The sequence below is a fragment of the Parasteatoda tepidariorum genome, chromosome 10, assembly GCF_043381705.1.
Source record: "Parasteatoda tepidariorum isolate YZ-2023 chromosome 10, CAS_Ptep_4.0, whole genome shotgun sequence".
Classification (NCBI taxonomy): Eukaryota; Metazoa; Arthropoda; class Arachnida; order Araneae; family Theridiidae; genus Parasteatoda; species Parasteatoda tepidariorum.
Genome location: NC_092213.1, coordinates 85,347,295 through 85,360,500, shown reverse-complemented (window position 1 = coordinate 85,360,500; position 13,206 = coordinate 85,347,295). Strand labels below are relative to the sequence as shown.

Below are 13,206 nucleotides of genomic sequence, written 5' to 3'. Positions count from 1 at the left end.
ATTTGAATTCGCTACTCGCTTTAAAGATTTCGTTTTATGTCTTGTTCTGTTTTTTCCTTAAATTTTAATTTCTATTTTTTATGTGATATTTATTACTAAATGTGTTCTATTCCATTTTGTTTCAGTTTTCAAAATGAGCTATTTCCAGGGCATATATAATTTTAATTTAAAAATGCGCACTTTGCGAACATTTTATACTTCCTTTACTCTGCGTGATTCACTTAATCCTTGTTTTATATTAAAGTTAGGGCATCATATTTTATTATCTGTATAAAGGTAGTTTCCCGAAAATTTTTTAAACAAATATTATGATATTCAAAATACACCCACTTTTTCCAGTGCACATATAATTAAAATATAAAGATGCACACTTTTCGAATTATCTATAATTTTTTGCATTGCGTTATTCAACTTAAACTGGTCTCATATTAAAGTGACATTTGTATTCTAATCACTGGTCACATTATTCTAAAATACCCGCATCAGCCTAAATGCATTTATTAAAAATTTTAAAGCAAATATTTGTGTAATCTAAAATATGCTACTTCAAGGGCATACACAGTCCCCGGCCGTATTACTAGACGCACTCTAAGATTCTATGTAAAATCTTAATTATCAGGTGATACTCTATACAGCTGTATTGTTTTTACTCGGATGAAACCGGTTTGCATCGGTTTACGCTCCTGTATCAATGGGTTAACATTGTAATGCAATACGCAAAAAATAAATACAGATAGGAAGCATATAAAAAATCTCCTGAATAAAAACCCATTACATGTATGCTTAAATGAAAAAGTATTGCCTATAAACTCGTGCAAAACATGTCATTATTAAAAAACTACAGCGCGTCTAATCATTTGATATAATTATTAAAATATACTAATATAATGCTTGATATAATAAATATTCTATATTTATATAATATATAGTCTAATTTAACCAATGGATACACTAACGTAAACAAGTGTAAACCGGTTTCAGTCGCGTAAAAGCAATAAATCTGTAAAGTATCACCTGATCATTAAGATTCTACACAGTGCGTCTAATAATTTGGCCAGGGACTGTAATTGGAAAACCTTTTTCTCTACATGGCATTGTCTTAAAAAGTAGCAAAACCAACTATAAACGAAACTCCCTTTTTTTAGTTGTGCGTTCACTTAAAAATCTATTTAATGCGATACATTTTAAAAAAAATCCATCCCTCGAGCTACTCGTTAATAAAAATAACTCTAAATCAAAAGACAATTAAAAAAAGAAAAGAAAGAAGAATAGAATTCGCGTAACGAGATCCGGTTTAGTGACACTCCTGATACGGAAGTATAAAAAAAAGAACTCCCTCAACATCTCCGAATATCAACAAGACGATCAAGAATATGAAACATCTAATAAACAAAAAGCAAATGGCGAACTAAACAGGAACTTAGCGAGTCCTTGGTGTTCGGCTTGCCTGATGATGAAGAGATGGTCCTTAAGGCGATGGGCTACCAGGCCATATTCGACCACTTTTTTTCAGGTTCGTCGACCTGAATTCACCGCTTGTTTCGTTTATACTCCCGTTCTTCTCATTTTTATTGTTTCCCAGTTTTTGTTTTCATTTCCGTCAGTTCGCTCGGGTGGTTTTTTCCTCACCTGCTGTTCATTTTAATTCTCCGGCATTCATCGCACGCCCGCAGCTTTTATCAGAGCAAGCGATTCTCTCTTTGCCTCTAATAATCCTCACATCGCGGCAGAAACGAGCGGTTGCAACCCTTCTCCGTTTGTTTTCATCTAACTCTTTTTGTTTACATTTCGCTCGGCGATATCTCATCCATCAGCTGCTGGATAAACCAAGTAGAAAACATGGATTACTCAAATTTAATTTAATTTATTCGGGCATTTGCAAGAATATTATACGTGCAAAAAAGGAATAGAATTGTTTTAAATAATTTTTTGACTGTTGAATTATATCGTTTGCTTTGGAAATTATATCGTTTTCTTTCACACTTCGAAAAGGAATTGCATAAAAAAGAACGGAAAATCTTTCATCTAGGTGCAATGGAGTTGGTCGTCATAGCAACCAGCATGCTGCGCCTTGTACTGGTGTCAGCTGTTTATCTTTTAAACATCAGAGGTCTCCTAAGGTTAACCTGGCAGCCAAAACCATGCATACATTCGTGGACGACAGGAGCTGTTCTTCTCGCTGGAATACTGTATCTCAGCAGCTGGGCACCGTACATCGCCTACACACTGGCCAATGGACATTGGCTACTACTCGGTGCCCGCAGACACTGTCTTCTGCAACATTTCGTGTCAGCTGAAATTGGTGCCGTTTTGCTGGCACTTCTTGCAGTCCGGCTGATGTACCGATGTTTAGTAAAGGTTTACAAAAGACCACCCCCATCTGCTAAGGCAGCCAGCCTGGTGACCTGTCTGGCTTGGCTCGGACCGCAGCTTCTGTACGATGCTGTTGCAGTGACAAGGGATGATTCGACCCCCGAATCTTACAGATTTCTGGATGATTTGTTGGTGGTACCGCAGGGGGTGAATGCCTCTCACGGTTACAGGGTCGGGTTCATGATTTGCATGCAGCTTCTGAGTGGACCAGTGCTGAGTTATTATGTGTGGCAGTACCTAGTGCTGATACTTCCGCTGGCTGCTCTAATCATATACTGTTCCTCGAGACTGGTCCTGGTGGCTCAGATACGGAGGAGAGAAGAACCAGCGGAATCATCCATCGAATCGAAGAGTGGACGTTTCGGTAAGTGTAGACTTTTTCTGATGGATTATTTTGGAATGTTTTTTTTAGGGTTATTTGGGAGTAGATAGTTGGACTACCGGAATATTGTTACCCAAAATTTGTAATATAATAGCCTCTCCTCTAGTTAGAATTTGCCCTAGTTGGGTGCAAAATTAACTCAAACAAAGGTCCCGCAGGAAACTTGTTCCAGCGAGACCCAGATTGGAATGTCTATAGATTTTGCTCAAACGGATATAGATGAGGTCAGGCAAATACACTCCCTGGTTACATTATTAGACACACTATAAGATTCTACGTAAAATTATAATTATCAGGTGATACTATATACAGCTTTATCGTTTTTAGTCGGATGCATTTGTTTACGCTTCTGTAACAATGGGTTAACATTGCAATGCAATACGTTGAAAATAAATACAAATAGGAAGTATATAAAAAATCTCCTGAATAAAAACCCAATTACATGTATGTTTAAATATAAAAGTATTGCCTGCAAACTCGTGCAAATCATGTCATTATTAAAAAAACTACAGCTCGTCCTATAGTTTGATCTCATTATAATAATATACTAATATAACAGAGATGCCAACTGCTCCGGATGCGCCAAAATAATTTTTAAAAAAACGTTAAATAACTATAAGTAAAGTTTGCAAATATTTGACTATTTTTGCTTGCTTTTTAAAAGGTATAGCATGACATAAGTACTATAAAGTGGTGAATTATATAAGCCTACGAATTATTTAGAAATAGTGGTGGATAAAAATCTACTCAATTGAATTTATTAAACCAAGAATCACAATTGATTAACTACTACTTGAAAATATATATTTGCTGTCCGGAGCAAGTTGGCATCTCTGATGTAATATATATTCTATATTTATATAATATATCGTCGAATTTATCCAATCGTCGATTTTGTATGATATATCGTCTCATTTAACCCATTGATACACGAACTTAAACAAGTGCAAACCGGTTTCAGTCGCGTAAAAACAATAGAGCTGTATAGTATCACCTGATAATTAAGATTTTACATAGAATCTTATAATGCGTTTAATAATTTGGCCAGGGAACTGTACCAATGAGAGTTATCTGTAGCCGGTGATGACCTGTACAATACAGAACCTGGTGTTGTTCCTATGTTTAGGGGAAATTGTCTTATGGTCCCGATAACCACCAGATTTCCAATATTTTTACTTTTTAAGTACCGTTAAGGGTGGTCGTTATAGAACACTTTGCTGTACTCACCATCCTTTCATTTAATTTCACGTTTCAAAGTTCTAATTAATCGAGATCAAGTCGTCTTTTTCTCATAATTTAAATTCATGCGTTTCAAACTAATTATTTAAACATTCAGCGAAAGTATGTTTTTGATTTTTCTTTCTTAGTAATTTTTTACCTGTAAGTTTAGCAATTATTAGGATTCTAACATTACCATCACCCGATTATGGCCCTATTTTCAGGGGCCTTCAGGATTCTATCCCCGTGCTTATTTTGGGCATAGAAATAGAAATGGCCCTTCTATAAAAATGGGCCATTTTTAATTTTCACAGGTAAACAATCTAAGTTTAAATAAAGCACATTTAAAATTAAAAAAAATTCAAAATATTAAGTAAAAGCCAGCATACTTTTTTTAAAAAAAAATTACGTCCTTCTAAAATTAAGAAATTTTAAATTTTGAATCTTGCATGAAATACTAAAAGTGCTTTTTTTTAAAAAAATAGATACGAAAAACGGATTCAAAATATATTATTCACATATGTAATGCACATAAGCACAGAAACAGAAAGAGTTTTTGGTCATTTATAGTAATTTATAATAAATCAAACAGTTTAACAAAACTTATAGAAGTATGCGTATTAAATATTGATTAATCAACTAACAAAAAATAAATAAATATTAATAACACAGGGTCCTCTAGACCTCTGCGGTGATACGGTCACTGTTAATGTTAATCAGGATTCGTTCATGTTAAAGTATCTTAAAATAATCTTAATCACTTGTTTTAGATAATACAATAATAACAACAACAAAACTATGATAACAACAACAAAAAAACAATAATAACAAGAAAAACTATAATAACAAAAAAAACTATAATAAACGATTTACTAAATACAATAGTAATGGATTAATTTTTAATTCCAAAAATATTAAATTTCTTGAAAATCTCATATTGATAATTTTTTTATTTACTTTTCTGTGAGACTAACTTCATTCTGAATGCAATTTTGAACTATTATAAAAGAAATTTTATTTAATCGTTTCGATATCGGATATGATGTAAATATGAGACATAGTAATTTTGAGAATATCACTACATACAGTCTATGGCCAAATTATTCGACGCACTATAAGATTCTACGTGAATTCCTTATTGTTAGAAATTATATATCGTGATGCATCGTCAGTTTTGCATCGCGATATAGTATTTGTGAATTTCATTTACTTGTAAGGCACTGAAAGTCAGATTTCTATCAAAACTTCATACTCAGATTGATTTAAATTAATTTATAAATTTGAAGATAGATATGTTTTGCTTAAGAAAGATATTAAATAAATTGACTACAATGTACAAATCTTACTTAAAATATTTATTGAAATGTTTGTTTAGAAATTCATAATACGCGTAAAACAAAGTGTTAAAAATATTTTTAAAGTGTTTTTTGCAAATTAATATTTTCTTGTACTATTATGCATAAATAATTACATAATTATTAAGTTTGATCGTAATGTTCAATTTCTAAATGAAACGTTAAAAATTATTTGTATGTTTAAAACAAAGTGCTAAATAAATTTTAGAAAAAAAAAANGTGAAAACACAAAATGATCGGCTTCATCAACAATCAAAAATACAGTAGAGTCCCGATTATCCGAGTTAATGTGGACCACGACTAACTCGGATAACTGAAAAACTCGGCTAAAACGAAGAGTATAAAAAAAGAAAGAAAAAGAGTTGGTATAAATGTAATATATTTAAGAAATATAAAATTTATATGAGTATACCACATATATGACAAAAATAAATTTTGTTTTAACTTTATTTCTAAAAATAAAAACAACAAGATTTATAAATTTAAAATCAGTAATAAAAACTCATTAAATTATTAGAAGTTTCATCCAAAAAGTTTTTAATAAATTAAAAGAAAGTAAAAAAATAACCTAACAAATTCAATTCTTTATGGGCACCTAAACTAGATTGCCGATAATTTTCACATAAAATAAAAAGTTTTTTTTTAAAAAAAAAACTTAATCTAATTAATGAAGAAACTCTTTTTTATATATTCTTTTCAATAATAGATTGCCTTCAGAACAAGGTAACATCGGCGATCACGAAGTTTGTCCCACTGAAAATAATCTACAAGAAAAGTCGCGACAAAGAAAATAAAGCTATGAAGTGCGTAAAGGAACATGCGATATAACGATATGTGTTCTCAAAACTCTGATTCTGATTCTACAGCTCACCCATCAAAGCCATTTCAACATAACGAAACGAACATCGTCTTCCACAGCGCGAGTCGACATCGGAACGTAAGAGAAGAGTCTTATATCGCTATATCGTTATCTTATATCCTTGCGTGTCTTATATCGCTATATCGTTTTGCGCTTGTTGTCTTTACTCGACGGCTTAAATGGGATTTCTGATGTATCGCCTTGAATGAAAGTCGCTGTATCGTCTTGCCGATATATGCGTTAAATCGATATGTCTCGATACATCGATTTATAGCCCAGTCCTAGTTAGAAGTTTTGTTGCTTTTATGTGAAAGTTTGCACTTGTTTACGTTAAATTAGACGACGTAGAATATAAATTGGACGATACATTATATAAATATAGAATATTTATTATATCAAGCATTATATTAGTATATTATAATAATTAGATCAAATGATTAGACGCGCTGTAGTGTTTTAATAATTGCATGTTTTGCACGAGTTTATAGGCAATACTTTTATATTTAAGCATACATGTAATGGGTTTTAATTCAAGAGATTTTTCATATACTTCCTATTTGTATTTATTTTTGACGTATCGCATTACACTGTTAACACATTGATAGAAGAGCGTAAACAAATGCAAACCGGTTTCATCCTAGTAAAAACAATACAGCTGTATAGAGTATTACCTGATAATTATAATTTTACGTAGAATCTTATAGTGCGTCCAATAATATGGCCGGGGACTGTAGTTGTCTTTGAGAAAAGGAACGAACTGTAAGAAAGAAAAAAAAATATTAAAGAAGAAGAAAAAGGTGTAATTGGTTTGCCCTTGTTCGGAAAACCCTAGGCGCAGTCTTAATCAGTGGGTGTAGAAAGAAAAAAATGAATAAGTAACTAAATAAATAAAAAAAAGATCGAAATTAATGTTAACTTTCAAATGATTTTATTCTGACTAACCTTTGACTAAGTGAAGTCAAGACTTTCCTCTTCTTTTATTGAAAAAAAATAAATAAATAAAAATTAAAAAAAAAAAAGAAAAGAAAACTTCAACAGTTTTTTTAAACTAACGATTTCTATTTTTCCTCTATTTTTTGTGAAGATAAATAAGAATGAGTATTTCGTTTTAGCCTGATTCAAATACTTCACGAACGCAAAGAATAAAAATGAATTAACGGAAAGAAAAAAAAAGTTTAAATCATACATTTGATTTTATGCGTTGAAAAATAAGAATAAAAGAACAAACAAACGAAAGTCGACAGCAAAGACCATTCTAACAATAAGGGGCGGAGAGGCCTTTTTGAATAAATAAAGAATATCACGTTCCATTTCCTTGACCTGGGGCCAGTGATTTATTCAACCACTGGAACGCGTCGTGATGGAATATATATCGGGGCGTTGATGTATCCTACCCCATTGTACAGAATTGTGGTGCAAGACCGTGAAAATCATTCATCATACAATAATGTTCCATCTGGAATTGAAAAAAGAATAAAGGTCAAAGCGTCGTGTCTAAACCTTGACATATGTGAAATATTTTATTTTATTTTGTTTTCTAACTCTTTACAGATAAATTAATGGGCTGACATAATTCTTGAAGCAAATAAAAAAAAAAAGTAACTTACATTTCAGGTACATCCCACAACACTCACTAATCGGCCTGGCCAAATTATTATACGCATTCTAAGATTCCATGTAAAATCTTAGTTATCAGGTAATCCTCTATACAGCTTTATTGTTTTTATGTGACTGTTAGCACTTGTTTACGTTATATCACACAAATGAGACGATATATCACATAAATTCGACGATTGGATACATTAGATGATATATTACATAAATATAGAATATTTCTTATATCAGGCATTATATTAGTATAGTATAATAATTAGACCAAATTTTCCAACATACTGTAGTGTTTTAATAATGACATGTTTTGCACGAGTTTATACACAATTCTTATATTTTAAACTTACATGTAATGAGTTTTTATTCAGGAGATTTTTTATATACTTCCCATTTGTATTTATTTTTAACGAATTGCATTGCAATGTTAATTAACTGATACACGAACATAAACAAGTGCAAGCAGTCAAATAAAAACAATGCTGTATAGTATCACCTGATAATTAAGATTTTACATAGTATCTTATAGTACTTCTAATAATAAGACCAGGTACTGTAAGTGCATTTTCCTAAAAAAAATGTAAATAAAAATGTGCCGGACTCATTATAAACATTTAACACTAGGTTGCCTAAAGGAAATCATTTTGACTGCTTTTTCATTTGCAAAAAAATGTACAAATAATAATGCATAAATTAATAATTTGTTTACAAGTGAAGTAAATTTTTTTATTGTTAATAATTACTAATAACTTGTTACATAACTGTAAATAGTATGAAAAATATCAAAAATTAATTAAACAAATTTCTTTACACATTAATTATTCTTTCACAATGCAGTCCTTTTGACTGCTTTAGGACAATAAAGGTATGTACCCGATAATAAGTTCGTTATATGGAAAATTCGTTTAATAGAAAATTCCCTTTTGAAATACTTAAACAACACAAAACGGGTTTTAAAATCATAAAAACTAGTCATAATTAAAATAGCAATTGATATACACCTCTATCTCGTAAACTAATATCTACTATTTATTTTATAACTCTTAACCATAAAACAAATCTGTATAAAAATAGAGCAAAACGTTATCCAGTGTTACACTATTATGTTACATACTTTTTCAACTAAAAAATAGCTTAAGTTTTGTACAAAATTATAGCTGCATTTATTTGCTGTATAAAATTGTAACTGCAAAGTAATTTTAAACATACATCGTAACACGAGTTCTTAAGCTTAATGGCTACTGGTAAAATCCGTTAATTTTGTCTGAGTGACTTCGGAAATCAATTCAAGGTCATTTTCACCATGAAATGCGTTATCAAATTTGAAATGTTCTGAAATATTTTGGGGAAATAGGGAAAGCGGATCTCAAAGATAATTTCGCTATTTGGAAGTCCTTTTACGAAGAAATTTCCAAAATGTTCTTGGTTCCTCCAAAAAATTCGCATAATAGAGAAATTTGTAAAATGGAAGTTCGTTAAATAGAAGTCCGACTGTACGAAGTTTCATTCTATTTAGCGTTAATAGCATGGAGAAAAAAAAAAAAAACGATGAACTTCTTTTGTGTTCAACGTCTTATCAAGGAAAAAAAGGTATTCTGTTTCATAGAAAAATGTGTATTTACTAGATAGAGCAAAAATTATTGCATGAAATCAGCAGTAAAGTAAGAATTGGATTAAAGTAATAACAATAACTGTCGGTGATTTGACTTTAGAAAATTTCATTTGTTTGTTCACCTGCGAGAAAGCATTCCAGCAACAGCTACTCAAATATTTTATAGATTGAAAGGCGACATAAAAATAAATTAATAACAGCTGAATCTCTTTTAAGTATGAATCACATTTCATTTAACAACTTTTAACGCTACCCTTCAAGAATAGATTACGCTATGAATGGGGAAAAAACCCTCTAAATCGATCCATAATTAAACTTTTTATGTAATTTAATACCAGTTATGCGCATTCTACAAAAATTCGGAAAGAAGTGTACAAGATTCTAAATTTTTTTTTATAACAATAATTAGCACTATAGATTAAAATAAAACTGCTATGTTTTTATTAAAAATAAAAATTCCGTATGAAAATTATTGATGTTATCTACAGTCCTATGATATGATATGATTTGCACGAGTTTATAGGCAATACTTTTATATTTAAACATACATGTAATCGGTTTTTATTCAGATTTTTTATATACCTCCTATTTGTATATTTATTTTTAACATACTGTTTTACAATATGAACCAATTAATACAGGAACGAAAACAAGTTCAAACCGGTTTCAGCCGCGTCAAAACAATAATGCTGTATCACCTGATAATTAAGATTTTACATAGTACGTCTAATAATTTGTCCAGGGACTGTACATTAAAATACATTAACTGCTAAGTTTCTATTATAAACAAAATTTCCGTATGAAAATTACAGATGTTATCTATACATGTATAATATAAATGGAATTTTCTGATTGGTTTAGCGAAAGCCATTGCATTAACGTTTGTATTAACGATTCAGTTTATTCGAATATCTTAAAAATAGCATCAATGAAGTTTGCTGGATTATAGCTGAAATCAAAAAGTTGTTTATTGCGAGTAAAAGTTCTGTAATATCTAATTATTTTTTTTTTATTCATTATGTCACTGAACCTGAATGATCCATGTGATCGTTGCAGCATAGGCGGACTACGTGAGCAGATTATTATTCCTAAGGTTTACCCGAAACAGCGTGTTACTATTAAACTAAATACATAATTTAAAATCAAAGATAATCAAGTAAAAAGATTGTGTTTCTGTCTGCGTGTCTCTCTTATATCTCCACAATCGTTAGTGGTAGCGTCCTGAAATTAGGACAGTGGGGAAAAAAAGTAATTTTAGCTCTTGATTCTTAAAATCGTTCAAAAATTTCGATTTAATCGTTCGGAAGAGATGTTTTAAAAATGTAATTTTTTCCTTGGCTTGGAACTGTTGCCAATGATAAAAATAAATAAATAAATAAAAATATTGAATTGCAGACGATTCCCTTATTTCATAAATTTTAAAGATAACAACAGCGGTGTTTACAAGCTTACAACTCACAATAGAAAAGAAGTTATTCGCAAGTACTTTAATATTCATTTTTTTTCTTTTTTACTCATATCGTCAGATTAATTTAATGATTAACGTGAGTTATAAGTAATTCACGTTGTTCATTAAAAATTAGAATTAACTTATCTGAAATCACGTGTTTATTTTTTTATAGTTACAGATTTATAATGTATTTATATAAAACTAAATTTAAAAAAGTTATATTCTAACAAACAAAATCAATGGAGAAATAGTACTAAATCGTTTAGCAGAAACGTAAAAAATCGCCCTACTATTATTAACACCAATGATACTCAATTAATTTTGTTAATTGATACTAATTGAAGTTTTAAAAAAATTAGCCATGTACTTAAAAAATAATAATGGGAAAGTGGGACTAATTTCGATTAAAAGAATCGTAAAAAATGAACAAACTATATTTGACACCAATGATGTTTCATTAATTTTGCTGATAGATACTAATTGAAACAAAAGAATAAACTATGTATTATAAAGCAAAATTAGTGGTAAATGTTATTAATTCGTTTATGAGAAACACAAAAAAATCGTCATACTATTATGAACGTCAGTAAGGGTTAATTAGTTTTGGCAATAGGTACTAATGGTAGTAAAGTAACTAGTACAATTTTTAATAGGTTCCAAATATGCTAATATATGCACAATGTATTAGTATATTTGATATGTATTAAAACTGATAAAGTAATTTTTAAAAAAAAATCGTTTGATTTGTTTCTGATAAATTCATTGAAAATTAAAATGCATCTCAGCTCAACTTTCACGATTGCTATTGCAGACGATTTTAGAAGCTTAAAATTATTGGAGCGAAAAATTCATTCCAATTTTAGGATGTCACGCAGACTATCTTCAGTAGGATAATGAAAAAAAAACATTTTTTTTGAAGAAATAATAATAAAGGAAGGAATAAAATAAATAAAATATCTTAAGGTAGCAACGTGTATTCCATGTAACACATACCTGGTTTTTAAAGTAGACCAAATAATTAAAGGATTTAAGAAAAACCCTGCAGGAAAAAAACGATGTTTGAAAAAGAATTGTTTCTAAAAGCTCACAAACTCCGACATGCTCAGTTGGTTTTCGATATTATCGACGCAGACTACAATTGATAAAATAGATGTCCTCACGATTTTCAAATTTAGCCTACCAACACTATCTACCTTTATTTTGTGTGCCACTGATGTGAGATTAAGGTCAACTATATATTTTATAAAGTGCTCCAATTAAATTGGGTGAAAAACAGAAATGAAAATAAATGAAATGCCGAGTTATTTTGCGATACTAGAGGATTCCGCTCCTGCTCGCTAACTCCAATAATTGCAACTCAGTTATTTTTTGTTCGCTTCCGAATAAATTATTTTATTGTCATTTCATTCGGAATTTTTTACGGTGTTGGCATAACACAGTTTTTCTACGAAAGTTGAAACTATTTACAGTCCCTGGTCAAATTATTAGACGTACTATAAAATTTTGTGTAAAATCTTAATTATCAGGTTATGCTATGCAACTTCATTGTTTTTACGCAACTGTTAAGATAACATAATTTTTTTTCCGCTCTAAACGCTAATTTCTTTTTCTTTCGCAATAAACGCTCCGAATAATCCTTTCACTTACTAAGCCCCCAGTATTTTTTTTTTTTAATGCTATTTACAAAGTAAGTAATAGCATTTTAGTAGCAAATGGATGGCGTCGCTATGAAACCAAGTTATTCGTAAGATTTAGTTTTTCGGTTTTCACAAATTTATTTATTTTGCTCATTCTTGTGCACTTTAACGTCTAAAAATGTTATAACGAAATTCTGGTAGCTAAAATACGAAAAAAGGAATGCGAAATCGCTACTAAATAAAAAACGAGGAAAAATAAACTTTTGTTCTTTTTCGTTTTTTAAATTTGAAACACGATGACACAGGGAATCGTCTGCGTGGAACCACCTGTTATTGAGTGGGAAAAAAATATAACTATGCGTGAATTGAGGCATGACAAAGAGGGGAGAGAGAGAGAGGGAAAAAATAAAAAAGATTGAAATCTATTTTATTTTCTATTATTCAAGCAGGAATTCCTGTAGGGCAGGAAATATATTTAATTTCACAACAGTAGATCTAATTGATTATTATATATTTTTTCTTTTTGCCATAAATAGGAAAAGGCGGATATGCAATTTGGACATTTCACATTTAGTGATTAGTTTTTCGAATCATTCGATCTTATGTTCTCGACCTCTCGATGTTATGATCATTTAGCCCTATGCCTATGACCTTTATTTTACAACCGTCGTGGAACCAGTGGCGTCGTGGAACCCAATTGACCCCCCCCCCC

At 30.6% G+C, this 13,206-nt stretch overlaps 1 protein-coding gene across 1 annotated transcript in view; it reads left to right on the top strand.

Annotated features, from left to right (window-relative positions):
• The first annotated feature begins 1,384 nt into the window (after positions 1 to 1,384).
• The window catches only part of LOC107457130 (uncharacterized), a 20,163-nt gene continuing 8,341 nt past the window's right edge, over positions 1,385 to 13,206 (top strand). The window contains exon 1 of the mRNA XM_016075207.3: positions 1,385 to 2,737. Coding sequence (XP_015930693.1) covers positions 2,035 to 2,737 — 703 coding nt within the window. The 5' untranslated portion in view covers positions 1,385 to 2,034. The remainder of the gene's footprint in view (positions 2,738 to 13,206) is intronic.